The sequence below is a fragment of the Schizosaccharomyces cryophilus genome, assembly GCF_000004155.1.
Source record: "Schizosaccharomyces cryophilus OY26 unplaced genomic scaffold supercont4.2, whole genome shotgun sequence".
Classification (NCBI taxonomy): Eukaryota; Fungi; Ascomycota; class Schizosaccharomycetes; order Schizosaccharomycetales; family Schizosaccharomycetaceae; genus Schizosaccharomyces; species Schizosaccharomyces cryophilus.
This window is the reverse complement of record NW_013185625.1, coordinates 613,862-636,032: the sequence shown is the minus strand read 5'-3', so window position 1 is coordinate 636,032 and position 22,171 is coordinate 613,862. Positions and strand designations below refer to the sequence as shown.

General features: G+C 38.0%; 11 protein-coding genes across 11 annotated transcripts; 6 read left to right on the top strand and 5 right to left on the bottom strand.

Annotated features, from left to right (window-relative positions):
* The first annotated feature begins 343 nt into the window (after window positions 1–343).
* SPOG_01817 (non-classical export protein 1) lies at window positions 344–911 on the top strand. Its single transcript, XM_013166921.1, has 2 exons — window positions 344–581; window positions 638–911. Exons 1-2 carry the CDS (start codon window positions 556–558, stop codon window positions 795–797), a joined length of 186 nt encoding a protein of 61 aa, XP_013022375.1. The 5' UTR covers window positions 344–555; the 3' UTR covers window positions 798–911.
* Window positions 912–1,091: 180 nt separating this feature from the next.
* SPOG_01816 (ribosomal protein subunit L16) lies at window positions 1,092–1,745 on the bottom strand (the record flags this gene model as incomplete). Its single annotated transcript, XM_013166920.1, has 2 exons — window positions 1,092–1,310; window positions 1,356–1,745. 2 exons carry the CDS (start codon window positions 1,743–1,745, stop codon window positions 1,092–1,094), a joined length of 609 nt encoding a protein of 202 aa, XP_013022374.1.
* Window positions 1,746–1,997: 252 nt separating this feature from the next.
* SPOG_01815 (uncharacterized protein) lies at window positions 1,998–3,680 on the top strand. The gene is made up of 2 exons (XM_013166919.1): window positions 1,998–2,199; window positions 2,255–3,680. Exons 1-2 carry the CDS (start codon window positions 2,077–2,079, stop codon window positions 3,341–3,343), a joined length of 1,212 nt encoding a protein of 403 aa, XP_013022373.1. The 5' UTR covers window positions 1,998–2,076; the 3' UTR covers window positions 3,344–3,680.
* A 621-nt stretch (window positions 3,681–4,301) lies between these two features.
* On the top strand, window positions 4,302–5,393 carry SPOG_01814 (RNA 3'-terminal phosphate cyclase; the record flags this gene model as incomplete). Its single annotated transcript, XM_013166918.1, has 1 exon — window positions 4,302–5,393. The coding sequence occupies one exon, from the start codon at window positions 4,302–4,304 to the stop codon at window positions 5,391–5,393; it is 1,092 nt and encodes a 363-aa protein (XP_013022372.1).
* Window positions 5,394–6,103: 710 nt separating this feature from the next.
* SPOG_01813 (SAGA complex/transcription initiation factor Taf9) lies at window positions 6,104–6,720 on the top strand (the record flags this gene model as incomplete). The annotated part of the gene is made up of 2 exons (XM_013166917.1): window positions 6,104–6,107; window positions 6,215–6,720. 2 exons carry the CDS (start codon window positions 6,104–6,106, stop codon window positions 6,718–6,720), a joined length of 510 nt encoding a protein of 169 aa, XP_013022371.1.
* Window positions 6,721–7,303: 583 nt separating this feature from the next.
* SPOG_01812 (hsp60-like protein) lies at window positions 7,304–10,507 on the bottom strand. The gene has a single exon (XM_013166916.1). The coding sequence runs from the start codon at window positions 10,217–10,219 to the stop codon at window positions 8,477–8,479; it is 1,743 nt and encodes a 580-aa protein (XP_013022370.1). The 5' UTR covers window positions 10,220–10,507; the 3' UTR covers window positions 7,304–8,476.
* A 655-nt stretch (window positions 10,508–11,162) lies between these two features.
* Window positions 11,163–13,793, bottom strand: SPOG_01811 (RNA-binding protein Cip2). Its single transcript, XM_013166915.1, has one exon. It carries the CDS (start codon window positions 13,730–13,732, stop codon window positions 11,984–11,986), a length of 1,749 nt encoding a protein of 582 aa, XP_013022369.1. The 5' UTR covers window positions 13,733–13,793; the 3' UTR covers window positions 11,163–11,983.
* Window positions 13,794–14,070: 277 nt separating this feature from the next.
* SPOG_01810 (rRNA processing protein) lies at window positions 14,071–15,461 on the bottom strand. Its single transcript, XM_013166914.1, has 4 exons — window positions 15,092–15,461; window positions 14,851–14,983; window positions 14,674–14,804; window positions 14,071–14,612 (listed from the first exon to the last, which is right to left on the bottom strand). The coding sequence occupies exons 1-4, from the start codon at window positions 15,164–15,166 to the stop codon at window positions 14,400–14,402; spliced, it is 552 nt and encodes a 183-aa protein (XP_013022368.1). The 5' UTR covers window positions 15,167–15,461; the 3' UTR covers window positions 14,071–14,399.
* Window positions 15,462–15,931: 470 nt separating this feature from the next.
* On the top strand, window positions 15,932–19,268 carry SPOG_01809 (ubiquitin-protein ligase E3). Its single transcript, XM_013166913.1, has one exon. It carries the CDS (start codon window positions 16,042–16,044, stop codon window positions 18,757–18,759), a length of 2,718 nt encoding a protein of 905 aa, XP_013022367.1. The 5' UTR covers window positions 15,932–16,041; the 3' UTR covers window positions 18,760–19,268.
* A 161-nt stretch (window positions 19,269–19,429) lies between these two features.
* SPOG_01808 (actin-like protein Arp3) lies at window positions 19,430–21,292 on the top strand. Its single transcript, XM_013166912.1, has 5 exons — window positions 19,430–19,514; window positions 19,578–19,601; window positions 19,680–20,205; window positions 20,258–20,857; window positions 20,911–21,292. The coding sequence occupies exons 1-5, from the start codon at window positions 19,480–19,482 to the stop codon at window positions 21,004–21,006; spliced, it is 1,281 nt and encodes a 426-aa protein (XP_013022366.1). The 5' UTR covers window positions 19,430–19,479; the 3' UTR covers window positions 21,007–21,292.
* On the bottom strand, window positions 21,174–22,144 carry SPOG_01807 (uncharacterized protein). The gene has a single exon (XM_013166911.1). The coding sequence runs from the start codon at window positions 21,783–21,785 to the stop codon at window positions 21,324–21,326; it is 462 nt and encodes a 153-aa protein (XP_013022365.1). The 5' UTR covers window positions 21,786–22,144; the 3' UTR covers window positions 21,174–21,323.
* Between the last annotated feature and the right edge of the window lie 27 nt (window positions 22,145–22,171).

The window sequence follows — 22,171 nt, the reverse complement described above, 5'->3', positions numbered from 1 at the left end:
AAAAATTTATTCCCTTAATATATCACTACATGTAATTAGATGTTACTAGTTAAAAGTAAGTGAGCCTTGGCTGTTGGTGGTAAGGTCTACTTTTGTCAAGTTGGAAGGAGGAGTGTAGGGTAACGAAGAAGCTCTGAAAAGAGAGTAGAAAACTCGTACTACTAGACTTTTATATAAAATTACCTCTCACATAATTGCGAACCTCGCTAGGCTTTTGCTTATACAAAAAAGCTCGCCTAAGCTGAAGTAGGACACTCGGTTTTCTATCGACTTTTCATCCTTCGAACCTTTTACTTTATTGTTTCTTTCTTATTATTTGTTTATTTAATTATTTTTTTGCTTTTGCTTGATATTTATTTCTTTTCTTGACCCGGCATTGCAGAAGAATTCCATAGCCGTTTTCTCTAACCGTATAAACCTTTGATCGACGTATTGAAACAAAAAACAGTAAAAACAAACAGCGTAAGACAATCGACTGAAGAAGCTGAAGGCCGGATACGAGAGAATTTGAAAGTATTTGATTGAAAATAAAAAGAAAAGCATATACATGTCAAAATGTCGCAGGCATATCTGATTTCGAAGTAAGAAGAAAAAAAAAGATGAGAGAATGGAAATGCTAACAAAATTTCTGTCTTAGACGGATGGATCCTTTATTTGGAATGGCGATTGGCATTTACGGATATTATTTATACGAGAAAGAGCATCCTCGACCTCAAGGCAAAAGATTGCAAGAACTCATGATGAAACGCTGGAAAATACGTAACAATGCTGGAAGTTCCGAAACTATTGAGAAATGAGACATAAGATGGAGTAGCCCATTGTCAATGATATTATTTGTAGTACATTGAAGAATCAAGTTTGCAAGGAAAACTGAAAAATCTCAATGGATCAATATTTGTTGTATGCTAAAGAAATTTAGGGGAAGAGAATTGAAATGTAAGTAAAATGAAGGTAATTAGAAGAACGAGACATAGAAAAGTGAATCGAATTTGTAGGATGATTCGCTAATAAATCCATTCACCAGCGGAGTTATTTTCAAGGATGTAGCAAAAATATCAGATCTCCTCTGAAATTTTCTTTCGGGCTCATGCTTATGAAATATTTCTCTTGGACTTGAGCTGAATACTCTCGCCATCAACATAGATACCCTTACCTTTGTATGGTTCAGGCTTCTTAAACGAGCGAATTTTAGAAGCAAGCTGGGTTACCTTTTGTTTATCAATCCCGCTTAGTACCAAACTTGTAGGAGAAGGATTTTCGACTTGAACATCTGATGGTATTTGTACTGAAACAGCATTTGCATACCCCACCTTTAAAAGTATATTATTTCCTTCAATAGAAGCTCGATAACCAACACCCACAAGTTTGACCAAAGATTGCCAAGGCTCACTCACTCCTTTCACATTGTTTCCAAGCAAAGCACGGGTTGTTCCCCACATGGCCAGCTGCTTTTTGGATAAATCATCCTTGGATTTAGAAGCAAGTTCAATTCGTATAGAGTCATTATCTTGCTTTAAGCGAAGATATTTAGGAAATTTCGCTTCCAATCGACCATTTGGTCCGGAGACCTCCACAATTTGCTTTCGCAGCTGGACTTGAACGTCTTTAGGAAGAACAATTGATTGTTTTCCTACATACGAGGAGTTAAAACTGGAGGTACTGAACTTCGAAATTGGAAAGCAGAAAGGAAAAAATCGTGTTTTGAGATTCGAAGCACTCGCTATCGAAGGAGAGAAGAATTTCATATTTGATTTTACCAAAAAAAAAAAGAAAAGAGATTAGAATAATACCAAGAGAGAAAATTTGAAGGAAATTATCTTAATGTAGTTTGGCTTGGAATAGCGCTTCTCGCTCTCAGGTTTTCGCCAAATGAAGAAAAATGTAACGGAGGAAAACTAAATAGTTTTTTTAAAAAAATTAAAGAGAAAACAGAAAGAAGAAGAATGTAATTTCCAGCTCAATACGCGTTGTGAGCGTTTGTTTCAGCGTGAGGTACCCTTACTGTAGTGTTAATGATCAAACGAAAGGTGTCAAGAACCAAATAGTACGAACGTCAAAACACTTATCCGAAAAGAAATGGCAAACCAAAAAGCAGTTTCAAAGACTGAAAACGAGTTATCTAGCTCCCCAGAAGGAGAAATTGGGGGTGTAATTGTAGAACATCTGTGCAAGAGAATTCGGAACTTTTCCAAAAAGAAGGTATAAATATTGTGCCAGGAATAAGGGTTTTTCGGGCTTTTCTAACATGAAATAGCAAAAAATTATAAAACTTGAAGAGCAGGCCGCCAAGGATCCCCAATCTTTAAATGCTGACCAAAAAAACGCTCTCCGTGGTAAAGATGCCGTTTTGACAACTTTGCATGAGTTGGAAGAGCTTTTAAGTCAAATCAATTCTTCTCGTTCTCGCGATGAAAAGAAAAAGCGTCAAGAAGTCTCCTTAAAAAGAGAAAAAGAGCAAAAACAATTGGAAGCCAAATATGAAGAAGGCTTTAAGAGCGCCCAGAAACAAGTGTCTACCCTTGTTCGATTCCTTCGTTTTGCTAGTCATAACTGTGTTCATCCTTCTGATGATCAAGCATTTAACACAGCCGTTGAAAAGCTACTTATCCATGTTTATGAGGGTTCAGAAAACTCTGAAAAGGCTGTTGCTAATCTTAGTTCGTCTTCAGAAGAGTATATTGATGAGACTGAAGTCCCTTACAAATTAATCACCGCAAAAAGTGATGAATTCTTTAGTACTCCCGCTGCTGCTGAAAAGCAAGAAGATCATGAAGAAGCTGAAGAGCAGGCTGCATCAAAAATCAGCGATGTTGTTGACAATGAAGGCCAAGAAAATGCTCTTTTGACAGATGAACATGCTCACCAGACTACTCGACCTTTGAACCGTGGAATACAATTTCTCAATGAAAGCGAAATCGAAGGACAGCACTTCCAAGAACCCGCTACTTTTAATGAAACCTCTGTTCCTGCTAATACTGAGGCCCAAGTGCCTGTTGAAAATGTTGAAGCAAATGATGGTACTACTGATCCCTCTACTATTTACCCTACTCAGTTTCAAGCTGTTGAACAACAACAGATGCAGCAAGCAATGGATTCCATGTCACCTGATTGGTATCAGCCCACTAATGAGATTCCCCAAGAAGAAGCGTTGAATCGAGGATATCAAAAACGCTCTTTAAATAACCGCCCTCCGTATGGCAATAACCAACGTAACCGTGGCCGAGGTCCTCATCGCGGTGGTGGCCGTGGCCGGGGAGGCTCTTTTAACCGTTTTCGACGAAACCAATACCCCCAATATTCAAATGATTCCACTTCTCGTTCTAACGCCGCCCCTGTAGCTTAAGATGATCTTCCACATGTGAATATATGTATGCCTTTGTTTACGTCTTCTAGTCAGAAAGGTTTTTTCTTTTTCTTTTTTCCCCTTTCTGGTATAGTCTTAGAAGTCCATCTTTCAATGAAATGTCTTCTTTTTCTTTCTTTTAATGATTCGGATTCATTGAAAAAGTATGTCTAGCTCATTTATTACAATTGATATTGATATTGATTCAACCAAGTCAACAGGAATCTAAGTTTCTTGCTTCCAACTTGTGCTTGAACGAGATTACAAAAACAGCGTTCCAATATACTTTTGAGTAGCTAAAAGAAACAGTAAAACGAATTGTATTTTCTAACACAACATAAAAGAAAGGTCCTCTTGATACTTTTTTCTTGCATTATGCTTTCCCACATAAAGCATTGAAACTCTGCCCTGTCCCCCACAGCGTACGATAATAAAAAGTAGTGTGTGGCGGCCAGGAAGAACAATAAAAACAAACAAAAGAAATAAACTTGTCTGAGTAAAGATCCAATAATTAGAAGTGAGTTCTTGAGTGAATTGTTATAGTTTCATCTCCAATTTATCTCCAAGAAGAGAATAGAAAAATAGTTTGGGGCCGTAGAAAAATAGAAGGCAAAGAGATTTTGTATTGAATGCTTGCTTACGGCATACCTTACAAAAAGAAGATAATTCTATGGATGTATGCATACATAACTCTTTTCTTTTTAAAACAATGCGCTTTTTCTCTTCTCTTTTCAAACAATGACAATATTCGTTTCTTTATTTTTGAATGAATGGTTTGTTTACATTCCAAGTCGCCATGACAACGGCCCAGGTCACAAAGTTCTCTGTGTTTTGGAGACAACACTGATACTTGACAAGAACAAAATTTCGAACGAAGGAATTGTCAATTCAGAGTCTCGGAAATCGCTTTTTTATTTATTTCGAGACTTTGCGTGTTGTAAAAGTATAGAAGATCGAGATGTCTGGTACCCAAATGAGAAGATTCAAGGGATGTGAGTATTTGACACATCGACTCGTCCTTGCAACACTTTCTGGAACACCTATAAGAGTGGAGGGAATATATCCAAATGAAGCAGATCCTGGTTTAAAAGATTATCAAATATCGTTTCTCAGACTTCTCGAAAAGCTGACAAACGGATCTGTTATTGAAATTTCTTACACAGGTACTTCTTTCATATACCGTCCTGGTAATATAGTAGGTGGACGTGTGGAACATGCTTGTCCTGAAACAAGAGGGATTGGTTACTTCTTGGAGCCAATCCTGTTGTTATGTCTTTTTGCAAAAACACCTACCTCTTTGACTTTAACGGGTGTTACGTCGAACAATGAAGATGTAGGCGTAGATATACTCCGCACAAGCGTGCTTCCTTTTCTACAAAAACGATTCCAAGTGGGTGACGAAATGGAATTGCGTATTTTGAAGCGCGGCTCTCTTCCTAATGGCGGTGGTGAGGTCAACTTTTTGTGTCCTATTACAAAAGTGTCTTTACCGCCAATTCGAATTTCAGAATCTGGACGCGTGTTTCGGATCCGTGGCATTGCTTCCTCGACTCGTGTTGCACCAGTACTTGCAAATCGACTGGTAGAAGCAGCTCGTGGCGTCTTAAATCCCTTCTTGCCGGATATTTTCATTTATACAGATGTACGCCGAGGAGATGAATGCGGTAATAGTCCAGGATTCGGCCTTACACTAGTTGCAGAAACAAATAAAGGCTGCTCATACGCTGCCCAGCAGTGCGGCGAAGCTGGTCAAACGCCTGAAGATGTGGGCTCTTTATGCGCTCAAAAATTGCTGGAGTCCATTGAATCAGGTGGCTGTCTCGATCAATACACTCAACCATCCATCCTTACTGGTATGCTTCTATCTTCCGAAGATGTAAATTCCATTGTGATCGGACAGTTGAACATCACGTCTGAATTGGTAACTTTTCTTCGTGATGTAAAGGCACTGTTCGGCAGGGAGTATCGCTTTAAAGAATTCGAAACTGGCCACATTGAAATGTCGTGTCTCGGAAAAGGTTACCTGAATATAAATCGTCGTCTTCAGTGATGTGTCCAACCTGGCCCTACCCTGCCCGGCCGCCTTTGCTATTATACCATACCATCTTGGCTATTTTATATTACTGTCGTCTTTCACTGTATCCTTACGTTTTTCCTTTTTCCATTCTTCTATTTCCCTTGCTTTGAAAGTCGTTTCTACCTCCTTTACGATGTGATATATTTTTTCTACTCTGGCCTTATATGATCATGAACAAACATGAGTCTAGGTTATTTTCTTTTGGATTTTTTTGGTTTCTGCGATTTATTAATTAGGTTTGGATTGTTTTTATCCTGTATTTACCCTTTCTTACATGTTTCGGTGTTTCATATCACTCTTCCCTTTCTTATTAAACCTTGCATTGAACCTTTTTACGGATTTCTTTTTCCTTTCCTTTTGGATTGTAAAAATAAAATTCATGTACATTTTGGTCTTTCATTTATTTCATTCCTTGTAATCTTACTATTTTCTTCTGGCTGTTTCACCGATCCTTTCTGAAATGTCTTTGTATATGTAGTTGTCCACCTCCGGTTCCAACAATTTCGTCTCTTATTTGCAACTTTCACGGCTGTTGGCTTTTTACAAACGACCTGCCTTTCGTGAACAGCTAGCTCCCATGACTCTTTTTTTACTCTTTTTTCATAAGGCAAATAATTTAGCATCAGAGACGCAAATCTTTATCCTCGTTAATGCTCGTTTTATCAATTGTGCATTTCTTTAGAATGCGTAATATTCCTGCACCTAAAGACTTTTGTTAACTTAAACCAAACACCAAGTCTCAGATATTCGGTCGTTCATAGAAAAGCTATTTTCAGGCTTTAAGTGATTTCTAGTTACAGCTATGAGCTCTCCTCCTGTGATAGATGAACCTATTAAAGGTCCCAAAGATGTGCGACTCATTCATTTGATTATGAGTTCTCTGGGAGTTCCAGCCTATTCCCAAACGGTCCCCTTGCAATTATTGACATTTGCCCATCGCTATACACAGCAATTGGTTCAAGATTCTCAGGTTTATGCTGAACATGCTCGTGGGACCGGTGTTCCTATTTCGGTCGAAGACGTTCGTTTGGCAGTTGCATCGCAAGTGAATCATTCTTTTACGGGTCCTCCTCCCAAAGAATTTTTGCTAGAATTATCTACCGAACGAAATAGAAAGCCCCTGCCTCAAATCCAACCAGCTTATGGCCTGAGGTTGCCTCCTGAGAAGTATTGCCTTACTCAACCAAACTGGATTACTAGTAATGAGTTAAAGAATACGGATGCTATGCAGGAATTTCCTGAGGATGTTAGAATGGACGAGGAGCCGAATGCACCAGACATAAAGGAAGAACCGAGATAAGCACTTGTAAGTTGCTACGAAAAGGAAACAGCATTCGTTTATGATTGGAAACATACCCTTTTCCTTTCCTTGAAAGTTGAACAGAGAAGAAGAGCCTGCACGCAACAATTATCTTTTCGAATTGTGCTCTAGTACTCGCAAAGTCCAATGGTCTGAGATGCCAGATTTTGTATATTACGAATTTAACGAGATAATACAAAGAAGCAATTGGGGTTCCTTGCTCTCATCTGTGTTTTGTGGAACAAAAGTTGAGGACGTATAATCTCAAATTTGTGTGGTTTCGTTTGTGGATCCGGTAAGATTATATTCAAACAGTTTTGTCGCAAATACCTAATGTACATGTTTAAAGGGGATATTGTTATTTTTATATTTTAATGAAGGTCGAATTTACTATGTTAAATAGTTGTCATCAGTGAAGCACTACACTGTTCATTAACAGAAATGAACTGGGCGAAAACTAGGTATTGAATTGCTTGCATCGCAATCGAGCGTGCACAAACTTCTTGTTAAAGAAGCTCCAATTTAATAATTTATAATCATGAAAGGTTTTGTGAAATTGAACTATAAGTCCATTCTAAGAATGAATGAATTTATAAAAGGTCACGCTGAGAACATAGCATACAACACTCATTACCAGGCATCCTTATTAGTCAATAACGTCTATGCGTTTCGTAATATTATTCTTTACTATTTTCTTTCGACACACGGGACCGAAAATTAATAAGCCGCAACCGGTAGCTCTCACTTTGTAAGCTATAGATAGAACTTTGGTTTGTGAAGAACAACTGTTGCTTGAAATTTGAAAAGCAAATCGTAAAGAATGTCAGCTGCCTACAAAGGCTTGTTGTAAACATGACATATCCCAATAATCCAGTTTTAGCATTCTCATCTTCAAAGTAATAACCATCAACTCCTAACCATTTAGCAAAATTCCTCATACGAGCAATAAACTTTCATGAAAACTACTAGTAAGGCTACAAGCTACTCTTAACACTTTCACATCTACGAAAATACACTACTACATAAACCTACGAAAACCCTCAGACTTTCTTGTTTAGAAATGGAACAGTAAGAATCGCACTTTCGCTAGCTATCCTGACTATCCTATAATATGTTCTAATAACCATAATATATACAGACCTGAATCAGAAGGAAGGCAACGGCATTATCCACATGAGTTTTATGCGCTCTCGGATATATTAATAATCCGTATATGTTTCATCACTTTCAGGTACTGTATATATATTAGCATACTAAAACATTTTCATAGGATAGCCAAAACAATTAGCAAGGGGCTATTCTTTATTCGTTTCCAAATCAAACAAAAAAGCAAAGCGATTTCCATAAGTCACTGGTTAAACCCATATTCAAGGAAATCGACGTAAATCACTATCGAATACCATTTATAAAAGAAAGAATCATATATTACAGAATGAATGAGTAAATAGATTCTCTGCCAATCAATGAGAAACGCATTAACTGGCTTAAATGTAATGAATGAATGCCGTTCATTAACAAAAAACAGAAAATCATTAACCACTCTTTAAAATTAGAAAAAATTTCCAAAAGGAACACACATACTCGGCATCATTATTCAATGAGACTTTTCTCAAATCATAAATCGTTGCGTCGTTGAGCAAACTTTATCATCAGATTGTCCAAGATTAATTATTAAATATGCGGACGAGATTAAATGAAATTTTAATTCCGAAGAAAAAAATTAAGTCGAAGATGCAAACAGAAACTCTTAAGAGCTCTACATCATTCCGGGCATGCCACCCATGGCACCAGGTCCACCACCCATGGCAGGCTTAGAATCCTCAGGGGCATCAACAACGGCACATTCGGTAGTACCCATTAAGGAGGCGACACCACTAGCATCAACCAAACCGGTGCGGACAACCTTCAAAGGGTCAAGAACACCGATTTCGTTCAAGTCAACGAAGCGATCTTCAGCAATATCATAACCAATGTTGAATTCTTTTCCGTATGACTCCTTAAGCTTTCCGACAATCAAATTGCCTTCTAAACCGGCGTTCTCAAGGATAGTTTGAGCGGGTCTGGTAATAGCCTTACGAACAATATCCACACCCAACTTTTGATCAAAGTTAGCGGGTGTGATTTCATTCAAACGAAGACTAGCCTTAACGAAAGAAGTACCAGCACCAGGGAGAACACCCTCGGAAACGGCAGCCTTGACAGCGTTCAAAGCATCAATGATGCGATCCTTCTTCTCATTAACCTCAACTTCGGAAGAGCCACCAACCTTAATAACAGCAATACCACCACTCATTTTAGCTAAACGTTCTTGTAATTTTTCCTTTTCATATTCGCTGAGGCTAGGATCGGCCAAAACACTACGGAGCTGTTCACAACGCTCATTAACGTTGATGTGATCACCAGCACCCTTCATAATAATGGTGTCTTCCTTGGTGACGGTAATGGAACCGCAGCTACCGAAGTGATGAGGTTGAGCCTTCTCAATAGAAACATCAATTTCGTCATTAAAGACAGCACTGTCAGTTAAGACAGCCAAGTCACCAAGCATGTTACGGCGGTTATCACCGAAGCCAGGAGCCTTAATGGCGACAACCTGAAGTTGACCACGAAGCTTGTTCAAAATGCAAGCAGCGAGAGCTTCACCGTCGACATCCTCAGCAATGATGACAAGAGGGCGACGTTGTTGAGCAGAAAGTTCAAGAGCGGGCAAAATGTCTTGAACAGCAGAAATCTTCTTCTCGGACAAAAGAAGCAAGGGGTTTTCAAATTCAACCTTTTGAGACTTGACGTCGGTCATAAAGTAAGGAGAAATGTAGCCGCGGTCGAACTTCATACCTTCAGTTACTTCGAGTTCATCACTGATAGTACGACCCTCCTTGACTGTGATAACGCCTTCCTTGCCGACGCGTTCCATGGCCTTGGAGAGCAATTCACCAATGTGCTTGTCACCATTAGCAGAAATGGTAGCGACTTGAGAAATTTCCTCAGCAGTGGTAATATCACGTTTGTTAGCCTGGAGGAATTCCACAACATTATCCACAGCGAGCTGAATACCACGACGAAGATCCATGGGGTTGCAACCTGCGGCAACGTTACGAACGGTTTCAGAGAAGATAGCACGAGCTAACACAGTAGCAGTAGTGGTACCGTCACCGGCTACTTCGTTGGTCTTGCTGGCAACATCTTGTACCAGACGAGCACCAAGGTTTTCAAACTTGTCCTTCAAACTAACACTTCTAGCAACGGTAACACCATCCTTAGTGATTTTTGGAGAGCCAAATGCTTGGTCAATCAAGACGTTACGACCTTTGGGACCCAAAGTAACAGAAACGGCACTAGCCAAAGTGTCGACACCAGAAAGGAGAGAAGCGCGTGCATCTACACCGAACTTCAAATCCTTGGCGTAAAAGCGAGCTTGAGAAACAGCAAAGCGACCAGGAATACGGCGTCCAGCGATACGTAATGGACGCATCAAATTAGAAGTGAGAAAATTAACCATGGTTAACAAAAATAGTAATGTAAAATGAAGTCAAAAATTATAAAAAACTAATTGAGGAGAGTAAAAATGCTGATAATGCAAATATTTTCGGTATTGAGATAATTCCTTGATAAATGATTCCAAGAAGACAAATGGCTTTGAAAAAGCACGCTGTTCCAATTTATAGGTATGTTTTGTTTGCCAAAGCCCCTTACAGACTGACACTAAATAATTTTTTTTCTTGCTTACAAGCAATATTCCTGGATATATGCGATGGAAAAATGGTGCTTGAGCCGACTTTATATAGCGTGACTGCTGTAAATTCTAGAAAGTACCGCCGATTGAGGTGGAGATCTGGAGGTGGAAGTTGAACCAATCATTAGACAGCGAATACCGAAGAGAAATTTGTAGCATTTACTCTCATCCGATTTGCGTAACTCCCGTAAGTATCCGTATCGGAGATTTCGAATGAAATTAAATTACGGTAGTAAATAAAAGCCGGGATCAAGAGGTAATATTACCAGTAGCAAATTCTTAAGTGTATTGGAAATGAATTCATAGTCTGATTTTTACTTTATATAAGTTTATTTAGATGTAGTCTAAATGAAAGTAATATAAGATTGTAGATGAAGTAAAGTACACTCGCTAACTAGCGATGTTTTCTATCGCCGTCGTTTTCTTTCAAATGAAATCTGAAAGAAAATTGTGGTACCGTACCGCTACTTGCGTTCTTGAGTTCTTCATTACGAAAATATAATTTAACGGTTTTACAAAACATCTCAGCTAAAATTAGGGTAGCGATAAGAAAATACCAGAATGAACCAGTGTGCTGGGACACAAATCTCCGATCCATTCGCGCTGAATTGACTTTCTGTTCCTTTTTGTTTTTATTTATCTTTTTCTTTAGGAGTAAGGATTCATAATTATGAATGTCATAATCACTTCAGACAAAGGTATATGAAATTACTTGTTTTTCAAGAAAAAAAAAAAATCCTATGAATTCTTCATAAACAAATTCCATTCAGTGCAAAAATATCTTGTATTCTTTTTATAACAATATCTAAAAATTAAAAATTGACAACCCATTCATCACAAAAGCCTCAGTAATTTCTTTTCAAAATAAAAAACATCATCTCAAACCTATAACCTTGGAATATAACTAAATTTTCTTATCAAATCAATCCATAATAGAAGAGAATTATATATTCCTGTCGATTAAATACCAATTTCTAATGTAAATAGCATGCTCAATTAGATGTAAGAAAATGCGAGACATACAATTACAATATTCATTCCCTTTTGTGAGCGATTCTTGTGGCTCATTTATTCATCACAACGTCTCGCCTAAAAACTGTAGATTATAGCAACACACAAAAGAAATAGAAGCCAGAAAATCCACTAATTTTTGCTTCAAAATTTACGTAAGTTGTACAAATAAAGAAACGGGAATTAAAGCAAATACAAGCCGTTATTATATCCTATGCGGACATTCAAAAAAAATTCGTCAAAATCAGTAAAACAATCATCTTCCCCCGTCAGTATCATTCACAAGTGCAGATAAAGCAAACGCCAAGCTTCAATTTTAAATACATAAATTTGCCATGTAATTCATAAGTAAAAAGGCATGATCTTCTTTTTTTTTTAAATCCCGTGGATTCATATCGTAAAATCAAGTCGTTAGACATCAAGTTATCCATTCTTAATTTCTAAAAAGACATTAATCTGAGATGCAATAATTAAATTACACAGCATGAATTCACTCAGAGATGACTGATGGAAAAAGCTTTAATGATCATTTTTTGATTGAGGCTTTGACCCGACTACACCGGCCGAAGATGACTGTGCGTTGCTAAAATAATCAGAGCTATTGCCGTTTAAGGCACCGGAAGAAGTCCCCAAATCACGTTCCAATGGGGAAGATACATTCATATTTAAAAATTGAGAGGAAAGTTCCAAAGGGGTTGCAGGCATGCTACGAATATCGGAGTATGGCTTCACATCCGAAATTCCACGCAATGACCGTATGCTGTCAGCAAGGTGCAATGAAGGTGCAGGTCTTCTTAGACTAGAAAGATTGGAAGATAATGTGGATCCAGAAAAAGGGTTATTATCGAATATACCAGAGGATGCCATAGAATTCTGTAGCGTTGCTGAAGAAGATAAACTAGGAATGTTATTCATCCCGACTGATGATGACCCTAACTCACTAGCAGCATGTGCGTTGGACATTGCTGGAGATTGATTAGCGCTAGACGAATGGAATCCAGGTACTTGGTGGTTTGTAGAAGTGATGACAACTTGTTTTGAGTCGGCATCACCTGTTACAGAATAGTTCAAATTCAAACGAGAAGCCAAGAGTGCTGCTACACGACGCTCATCATGACCAGTAGAGCCGTCAAATACAAGATCAGGGGGATTATCCGTACGATGATAAAATAAGAGGATATGTGAGTAAACATTCAAAACGGCTGGATCATTCAAATCAAAATCTATCCCAACGCCAAGATTAGCCACAGAAAAAGGGAGCTTCAATTGCTGTTTACGTTCTTCAACGGCTCGTTTCTCCTGTTTACCACGTTCTACACGCTCGCGCTCAGCGGGAGGAAGTTGACGTTTCCATTCGACGCGAAGACGTCGTCCAGTAATCTCATAACCATTTAAAACTTGAACGACAGTCTTTGCTTCCTCGGGAGTGTGAAAGTTCGCAAAAGCAAGTCCGCGGAAAACACCATTATCGAAATGGTAGTTGAAAGCGTAAGGACGAGGAATGTCTAAGGCTGTAAACACCTTGAATAAAACTTCTTTCTTGAGAGAAAAAGGGATGTTTTTTATAACTATAGCAGTAGGGATTGTTTCTTCTTCGGCTTCCGGAGCAGAAGGCAATACCTGGGAGCTGCTCAAATTTTTTGCACCTGGAGCATTTGCAGCGGAGGAGTTATGAGAATTAACATTATCATTATAGGAAAGCATTCCCTCTAATGGGCGAGTTGTAGAAGACAAAACAGACGTAGTCGCAGGACCAGAATTGTTCAATACATCATAAGGAGTGGTTGCCTGTAGAGATAGACCAGCAGAGTTGCTGGCTTCCTTCCAAGCAGCCTGTAATCTGGTACGGCGTGTCTTTAAGGAATCATTGGAATTTCCCATGGTCTCAGGATCCAGCATTTGTTGCAAAGAAGTAGGTAAAGCAGTGGTAGCACCTTCCGGTATGGAATCTTCTGCGCCCATATGAGAATACTGGACCGGTCCACCGATACCAGGAGTGCTAACGGTGGATCCAGGAAAGCCTGAACGATCTTGACCCCATCGTAATTCAAAATAGTTAGGATTTGAAGACATGTTCATTCCACGTTGTTCTTCTTCTGGGTTTCCATTCAACTCTTCCAATTTAGGAAACAAATTTCCTCTTTTTTTGCGAAGCGAAGTCATATCGGAATGAAATCCTAAAGGAGAAGAGGCAGGAGAGAGGGTATTTGTTGATAAAAATGCTTGTGACAAAGGCGTTAACGGCCTCTGGCCAGTGCCTTCAGCCATTTTGACACAAGACTAAGCCGTCAAAATTGGGTGAAGTGTAAAGGGTAGGTCTACACACTGCGTTGGCCCGTGAAGAAAGAAAATTGGTTGGATGATTATAGATCATAAGCAGAAAAAGTAATAAACTTAAAGTAATCACATTATTGTATGAATGGTGTTTCATGTTTTTATTTTCTCCAAAAGATATATTTCTGAAGGACTTCTCATGTACGCTTACCCTACTTTAATAATTTATGCGACGACGGCAGCCTCTTTCAGGAAAACGACCGGCTTTAGAATGCACCTCGGTAGAATAATAATATAATACAAAACATTATCTTCAAAATTGTTAAAAAAAACCGTTAATTCTTATAAAAAAAAAATCAAAAAATGGATAGACAGTTTCAACAAAAGTTACAACAACTATAAAAACATTATTAGACCAAAAGAATCCATAGTGTATTTCATATCCTTGATGAAGCGTATATGTGGTATTTGCTTCACCCAGTGTCTAAAAGCTATAGTTTCAGCAAGCAGAAAAAATGACATTAGCGTCTCATAGAAGACAATTGATTTAAACAATATTAAATTTTGCATGCATGAATCCGACTATCCCTAATAATAACCTAAAATATTCGCAGTATATCCAAAACCGTTCTCCGTTTCCCCTAATTGGATCGTAATTTTTTCATTTCTCAAAAAACTCGTCGTTTAATTCTTCTTCGGATGTTTGTTTCTTTTTCACGGGTATATTGTTCGCACCAGAAGGCCCAAGATTGTGCTTTTTACCAGACAAGAGGCGCTCTTCCATTTCGCGCCAAATTTTCTTCCTTGTCTCTTCAGTGGCTTCTACGTTTCCTTCTGCATACAATGAGACATATTTAACAAGAGGAGGATATTCCTAACAATTGCGAATTAGTAACTGTCATGAAAAGAACCTTTTTATAAGGAAGCCGTTCTACCTTGATATACTTAAGATCAACCCTATACTTATGAAGCTTCTCTTTCACCTTGTCTTTTTCAGAAACATTGACGGATGAATCACCAAGGCGCTTTTCCAATTGCTTAATATGCCTTTCAGCCTTTTTACGTTCTTGTATGAATGTTAGTAAGACCATTCTTATAAGCTTATCACGTACCGAAAAATCGTATTTTTTTATATCTTTCGTAATACTTGAGCTTTTTATGTTCCAACTGAATTACCTGAAGCTGGTCTTGCAAAGCAGCTAAGGCACGTTCATGTTCTACTCGGACATTTGCGGGTAAATGCTCCTACATTAAAAAAATTAGTATTGATATTTATAAATATCGGAAAAAAAAAATCAATAGATGGTTCTTAAAATGATCCTAGTGCCGTTGTGAAAAAATTGGGTCCCTTACCTTCTTCAGCAAACGCTCATTATCACGGATTTTTTTCTTTACAATAGCAAGTCCTGGTCCTTTAACTTTTCCCATACTACTTTGCTTGCTTTAATGAGAAAAAGCTCTCTTTTCACTCTTCTCGTAAAATCAAGAAGTTCTTCTATTTTGAATAAATTTCCTTAATATTTTCATCCACAAGTAACAATGTCACTGGTTATGTTTACAAAGTGTAGAAACAGTAAAACACAGGAATTGTGAACGAAGAAGAAGATATAAGAAACATAGATGCCTTTGATAATTTTGAAAAGAAGCTAAATGTGGATTGAACCCAGCACTTGGTTCTGTGTATTCTTGTCTTGCCGTTTAAGTACAAAGGATTAAGTAGTTGATGATCATAAATAGGAGCTTTTGGTGTTGGTGCGCTGTCGAGTTTTCAACATTTCCAGCCTCTTTTAAACAAATTGTTTAATTGCTTGTATGTTTATAGTTATGGTCAGAAACGCGTTCCAAATTTTAATATCATGCTATTTTTGGTGATATCGTAAAAACATAGGAAAATATCATATTATGCATATGAGAAGAAAATGAATCTTTTTCGATTAATGCTTTTGTGGGAGACTTTCAATTCTTTGAAATCCAGCTTTAAGATACTTTCTAATGAACTAATGCGGTGGAGCTCTTCAGATTACCATTAAAAGCGTCTTGGATTTTACTCTCAGATTTTAACATTCAAACTGTATACAGGCTCATGTTGATCATTAAATATGGTCAATTCTTTTAATATTAAAATTGAAATATACGAATACGAAAATTCTGGATGAAACTTTTGAAATTGATTTAGTCATCATGTTGTGAACAAGATTGCATCCTCCATCACAATGGCAAAATAAGAGTTAAGTGGAAAACTTCGTGTTGTGGATCTTTTGGAAAAGCATACAATTCATCAATAGTATATCAATTATTAAATAATGTTACAAAGAAGTAAAAAGAAAAACGGGTTCTATTTTTGGGTTAATGAAGAGGCCGATGAAATCCGATACGTTTCACTGAAAACGACTCCTAAATTACGCTGGAAGACGCATTCATTTTGGAAGTCGCAAAAGGGTATTAAATGTTTGGATTCATTTCCAGGAAGCAGTGAGATACTCTGCGCTGGTTCGTCAACTGGTAATTTATCATTATTGTCTGAAAAGCATCCAGAGTTCTCTGCAGTAGTTACCCCAAAGCATGCGAGAGCTTGTAAAAGCATATCGTTTTCTGGTGTTGGGAGTCTTGCAGCCGCCTATGCAAAATCCAAGAATGATTTATCATTAAAAATTTGGGATGTACGAACTTTACTTCATAATACTAGCCAGGAACCTAATCAACAAGGATTTGCTATGGAAGGAATCGCTTCTGTTTGTTACGATAAAAATCCTTTTTTGCTATTCGCTGGGTCAACTACACGCTCAATTCATATTGTGGACACTCGTAAACAATTAGAGGCTGAATCCTCAATAGAAACGCCCTGTTATCAAAACATTACCATAGATCCATTATCTGGAAACTACTTTGCTGCTAATTCGTATGATGGACATATCGCTATTTACGATCGCCGATTTCTGGTTCCTGGTGCTAATGCTCAAATAATGGAGCTAAACCCTAATCCAGGTGAAACAAAGAAGAATCCTTATTTCCAAGCTAGGTTCTCTTTTGAAAAGCTAGGACAGCTGTCTTGCCTTTCTAATAATTCGATTTCTGTTCGACAGCTATCTCCGTGCCGTGTTCAAGATGATCCACTTACCGATGAACCTGAAATAGACAATTCGTTACTCCTTACCTTTGAGAAATTTATTAACATGAAAGATAATACAACATGTTCCGGGTTTGACTATTATTATCCGTCCTCGTCTAGTTCTCCTCAGTTACTCGCTGTTGTCGATTCTTCACCGAAACTTTTCTCTATTCAAAATGAATTCCTCCCTATGTCTTTTAGTGCGAAAAACCGATTAATTTCCTCATATAAAGAAACTCTCTATCCTTTAGATACTCCCTATTCAGTTGTTCAATCAGCTGAAGTTGAGGATGATCATAAAGACGATATTGCGTTTTCTGAGACTACTTCTTATTCTTCTACAAGCATAGAAAACAGTCTGGAAAAAATATCAATTATTTCGGAAGAATCTGCTCAAAACGATGATCTACTGCCCTCTTATCGAGTCATAAGAACTGACATCTTAAACCTTATGCTGGAGAGAGCTCAGCAGGGTTATCGCTTTGACTGCTCGAAAAACTACGACATAATTTCGGACTTTTATTTAAAAGACGTTTGGAAGTGGGTTGAACTATCCCACTCTTTATACAGTGATGGGCGTTACAATTGTTCGATTGATATTGATCTGACATATCAAGGAGCTCTTGGAATTTGGTTTATGGACACAGAATTGACGAATATTGCTGACGTTTTTGACGCTAAACACAGCCGACTTTTCGAGAAAAAGTTCTTAAAAGCTGCAGAAACTATTATTTCAAACTTTGATCTTGACATATTGACTCCAATACCAACAAAACGACCTTTACGACAGCTCGTTCTTTTAGCTTGTGGACTCGGCTATACGAAAGTTAGGCTAGATCAAGATATAGAATCATTCATTGGGGCAAACGAACACGTAAAAGCTGCTGGCTTAGCGTTATTTCATGGAAAAATTGAAAACGTTGTTCGTATTTTAGCTATGGGAGGTGAATTAGAAAAAACCATTTCCACAGCAGTTGCAGGATACATTACCTCACAAGGCTTGAATCAACTGGGAAGTGATTCTCTTTGGAAAGAAATGTCTCGTAACTTAAGTACGGAACTGGAAGATCCATATCTTCGTGCTATCTTTGCATATGTTAGCAATTCTGATTGGAGAGACGTACTCGATGAAGTTTCCCTTTCCCTTAGAGACAGACTAGGAATAGCCCTAAGGTTTTTACCGGATGAAGATTTGAGTAATTATTTGGAAGATTTGTGTCGTACCACTGTTCAATCAGGAGATCCGGAAGGGATTATTTTAACAGGGTTAACACCTTTGGGTATCGAATTATTGCAGAATTTCGTAAACCACTCGAATGATGTACAAACGGCAGCGCTACTCGCCTCCTACGTTGTACCAAAGAAGTTTACGGATTGGAGAGCAGATGGATGGATTGAAAGTTACAGGGAATTGTTCAATCGGTGGAGGTTGTACCGGGAGAGGGTCAAATTTGACTTAGGAAGGACTGAACTTTCGCGTGATCAGAATGGACAGGTGATGAAGATAGCACCAAAACCTTCTTTGTATATCAGTTGCAATTATTGCAAAAAGTCACTTGTTCACCAAAAGGACAGCACACAATCCGAGCAATCTGTTTCTACACTTACAAAGACCAGAAAGCTTACAAATCCAAAAAATTCTAGCCACACGTGTCCTCATTGCCGTCAACCTTTTCCAAAATGTTCCGTCTGTGGATTAGCTTTGAGTGATCAGGATGTTCCACAAAATAAACCTACCAGCATTCCCAACCAGAATCTGAACGACAGTAAGCGAAAAAATAATTTCGGGACTTGGTTCTCATTTTGTCTTCGATGCTATCATGGAACACACGCTGCTCATGCCTCAGAATGGTTTATGAGACATAGCGTTTGTCCGGTGCCTGATTGTAGTTGTAACTGTGCTTTGTCCTAAGCAATGCAGAAACAAAACGGACGGGAGGGAGCGCTTTTCGATACAACACTGAAGAGTCTGAAAATAACGTTTTATGATCATAATTTGCTTTCTAATTTATTGAGTTTGCATCTACTAAATATGAATTAACTACAAGGAAGGTAGCAATCAGTACAACCTGCCAATGGTTCCAATGATCTGAGCCGTCGAATTGTTCGACAGTAGAAACATATAGACCTTGGGTGATGGACACTACTATTGTTTTATCGTTACAATTCTGTTACTGCATACGGTATAAACATTCGATACAAGAGTGTATGAAGATCCTTTTCATTAGAAAATAATACAACTCTTTTAGGGAAATGATTCTATAATTTCATATTCAAAACATTCTATTCCTTGATTCTATAGAGGTATCATATCACTTTAACAAGATAGAATCCTGAATACTCAGTGACAAAGACAATTAACTCAAATCATTATGAAAATATAAAGTCTCTCTGTAACCATTCCTATAAATTCAATCAGCGAACAACATTTTTCTTCAATAAAAACTTGCTCTTTATTTAAGGACATCCAGCGTGCTCATTATAGCTTAATATGCGAATCTTACTCAATTTCTCGCACCGTTTCAGTATTTTCCGTTCGGCTACGTAATTTACAACGCAGCCGCAAGATGCTGACATTGAATAGAACAGGAACCAACTTCATTTTGTTTATCAAATCTATAGATTCATAGCAATGGCTTCCTCTAATGTGCCTATTATCATGGACAAGTAAGTGTATCTATATTAGCTTCGGTGGGTTGAAGAATACATCAGTACTAACGCGATTTCTAGTGGTACCGGCTATAGCAAGCTAGGGTATGAAAGGATCAAGTAGAACAAATCAATTTTATTCTAAGCGAAATGAAATGATTACTAATTGAACTTGTTTCTTAGTTATGCCGGAAATGATGCTCCTTCGTACGTATTTCCAACAGTCATTGCAACACGATCTGCAGGTGGTGCAAGACCAGCAGTCCCTTCGAAGCCTTCCTATTTAGCACCAAAAGGCAGCGGACACCTTTCTGGAAAGCGTGGAACAGAAGACTTGGACTTCTTCATTGGTAGTGATGCTCTTAGCAAAGCATCTGCTGGTTATTCTTTAGACTACCCAATTCGTCATGGTCAAGTTGAGAACTGGGATCACATGGAACGCTTTTGGCAACAATCTCTCTTTAAATATCTTCGTTGCGAGCCTGAAGACCACTACTTTCTTTTGACTGAACCTCCTTTAAACCCGCCTGAAAATCGTGAGAATACTGCTGAAATTATGTTTGAATCTTTCAATTGTGCTGGTCTTTACATTGCTGTTCAAGCAGTCTTGGCTTTGGCTGCTTCTTGGACCTCTTCTAAAGTCACTGAACGCTCTTTAACAGGTACTGTCGTCGACTCTGGTGATGGTGTTACCCATATTATTCCAGTGGTATGTTATATATATGTTAGTGTTGTTGTTTGGAAGGACTAACGTTGTATAGGCCGAAGGTTATGTTATTGGCTCCTCTATCAAGACAATGCCCATTGCTGGTCGTGACGTTACTTATTTTGTCCAATCTTTACTCCGTGATCGTAATGAACTCGATTCCAGTTTGAAAACTGCTGAACGTATTAAAGAAGACTACGCCTATGTTTGCCCCGATATTGTCAAAGAATTCGCTCGTTTCGATCAAGAACCCGATCGTTATCTTAAGCACACAGCCGAAACCTTGGGAGGCCGCACTACAGCGATAGACGTTGGCTTTGAGCGTTTTCTTGCTCCTGAGATTTTCTTTAATCCTGAAATTGCTTCGTCTGACTTTTTAACTCCTTTACCTGAACTTGTTGATAATGTTGTGCAGAGCTCGCCCATTGACGTTCGTAAAGGTTTATACAAAAACATTGTTTTGTCTGGTGGTAGTACCCTATTTAAAAATTTTGGACATCGTCTTCAAAGAGACATTAAGCATATTGTTGATGAACGTATTCATCGCAGTGAAATGCTTTCGGGTGCCAAGAGTGGTGGTGTAGACGTAAATGTAATTTCTCACAAGCGACAGCGCAATGCTGTATGGTTCGGTGGAAGCTTACTTGCTCAGACTGTATGTGTTTTTCTTTTTTCTATTACTATTTTAAAGTTTGCTAACAAACATAGCCTGAATTTGGAGCTTATTGTCATACAAAAGCCGATTATGAAGAGTATGGAGCCTCCATCGCTCGTAGATATCAAATCTTTGGCAATTCTCTATAATGAAGTTACAACTATGATGTTTTTTTTGTACTAAAAGAATTCTTGAGGTCAATGACTAATTAAGCAAAGAAGCATGAGAAGTTTGTATGCTTACATGAATATTTACAAGATACGTATGATTCTTTTCAAGTTATTTCAATAACATGTATATACTTATAAGTTCAGATATGAGCCAAATCAGTATATATTGATAATAATAGTGTAACATAAAACGACATTCAGAAGTAAAAACAAAAGGACCCAAACGAATTATTATAGATGATCATAACGCAAAGAGTATGTGGAAAAAAAAATATACAAGAAAAAGACGCAAAGTTTTATTTCAAACTCGTTTCATCTTGTGCAAAAGAAATGTTATCATAAGAAGGCGGGCTCTCAGGAAAACCAGAAGCACTTACGGGGTTTTGTTCCACGAATTCTCCAAGCTCATTAAAAGTAGCCGGTGGTGGAGGGGTATTTGAAACAGGGTAGTCTTCAACATTTGCGAAAGTACTAATTTCTGGAGGTTCATAAGTGGGCAAAGGCTCATTGTTTCGTCGTCTCTGTAAAGCGGTATCTGTAGCTTCGATGCGCCCTCTGCGTTGTCTCGAAATAAGCCCTTGTCGCTCTCGCAGAATATGCAATGCATTACGGTGTTCACGAAATAACATAGAAAAGATAAACGAGAAGCACAGAGCCACTATTAGGAAAATCAGTAGTTTGCCTAACAATGTTGATGAAGGATCAAACCCGATGTTTTCGGAGCCATTGTCGGAGTCATTTACCGTTAGAGGAGGCATGAGTCTCAATTGTTATTAACCTTTTGACGTATCAAAAGTAATTGAGCTTTCAAAGTGTCTTTAGAAAAAAATAAAAAACTTCTACCCCGAAACTGACAAAGTCAGAGCAAAGAAACGCAAAATATATTAAAAAACAAAAATAAAACGAAAAGAAAAAGCTTTAGTAAGTTAAAATTCAAGAATTTCTGATGATTGGGAGTAAATCACCTTTAAGTCAGTTTGAAAAAAATAATAAAACTAAAAAGAGGCCGCTAGATCCACTTCAGTAATAATATCTAAGTCATTAAAGCAATCAAAGTAGAATTTTAATTTGTAATAAAAGCATTCACAGGAACTTGCAAGAATTTGGTGAAAGACACTTTGCCAACAAATGCGTAATCCTTAGT

Excerpts from the sequence above, each read along its gene's own strand:
- SPOG_01815 (XM_013166919.1), top strand. The coding sequence starts at position 2,077 with ATGGCAAACCAAAAAGCAGTTTCAAAGACTGAAAACGAGTTATCTAGC. Across the intron at positions 2,200-2,254 it reads GGAACTTTTCCAAAAAGAAG|CAAAAAATTATAAAACTTGA; the intron begins GTATAAATATTG and ends AACATGAAATAG.
- SPOG_01809 (XM_013166913.1), top strand. The coding sequence starts at position 16,042 with ATGTTACAAAGAAGTAAAAAGAAAAACGGGTTCTATTTTTGGGTTAAT.
- SPOG_01810 (XM_013166914.1), bottom strand. The coding sequence starts at position 15,166 with ATGGGAAAAGTTAAAGGACCAGGACTTGCTATTGTAAAGAAAAAAATC. Across the intron at positions 14,984-15,091 it reads ATGAGCGTTTGCTGAAGAAG|GAGCATTTACCCGCAAATGT; the intron begins GTAAGGGACCCA and ends TTTTTAATGTAG. Across the intron at positions 14,613-14,673 it reads TTGATCTTAAGTATATCAAG|GAATATCCTCCTCTTGTTAA; the intron begins GTAGAACGGCTT and ends CGCAATTGTTAG.
- SPOG_01807 (XM_013166911.1), bottom strand. The coding sequence starts at position 21,785 with ATGCCTCCTCTAACGGTAAATGACTCCGACAATGGCTCCGAAAACATC.
- SPOG_01811 (XM_013166915.1), bottom strand. The coding sequence starts at position 13,732 with ATGGCTGAAGGCACTGGCCAGAGGCCGTTAACGCCTTTGTCACAAGCA.
- SPOG_01812 (XM_013166916.1), bottom strand. The coding sequence starts at position 10,219 with ATGGTTAATTTTCTCACTTCTAATTTGATGCGTCCATTACGTATCGCT.
- SPOG_01817 (XM_013166921.1), top strand. The coding sequence starts at position 556 with ATGTCGCAGGCATATCTGATTTCGAA. Across the intron at positions 582-637 it reads CAGGCATATCTGATTTCGAA|ACGGATGGATCCTTTATTTG; the intron begins GTAAGAAGAAAA and ends TTTCTGTCTTAG.
- SPOG_01808 (XM_013166912.1), top strand. The coding sequence starts at position 19,480 with ATGGCTTCCTCTAATGTGCCTATTATCATGGACAA. Across the intron at positions 19,515-19,577 it reads GTGCCTATTATCATGGACAA|TGGTACCGGCTATAGCAAGC; the intron begins GTAAGTGTATCT and ends CGCGATTTCTAG. Across the intron at positions 20,206-20,257 it reads TTACCCATATTATTCCAGTG|GCCGAAGGTTATGTTATTGG; the intron begins GTATGTTATATA and ends AACGTTGTATAG.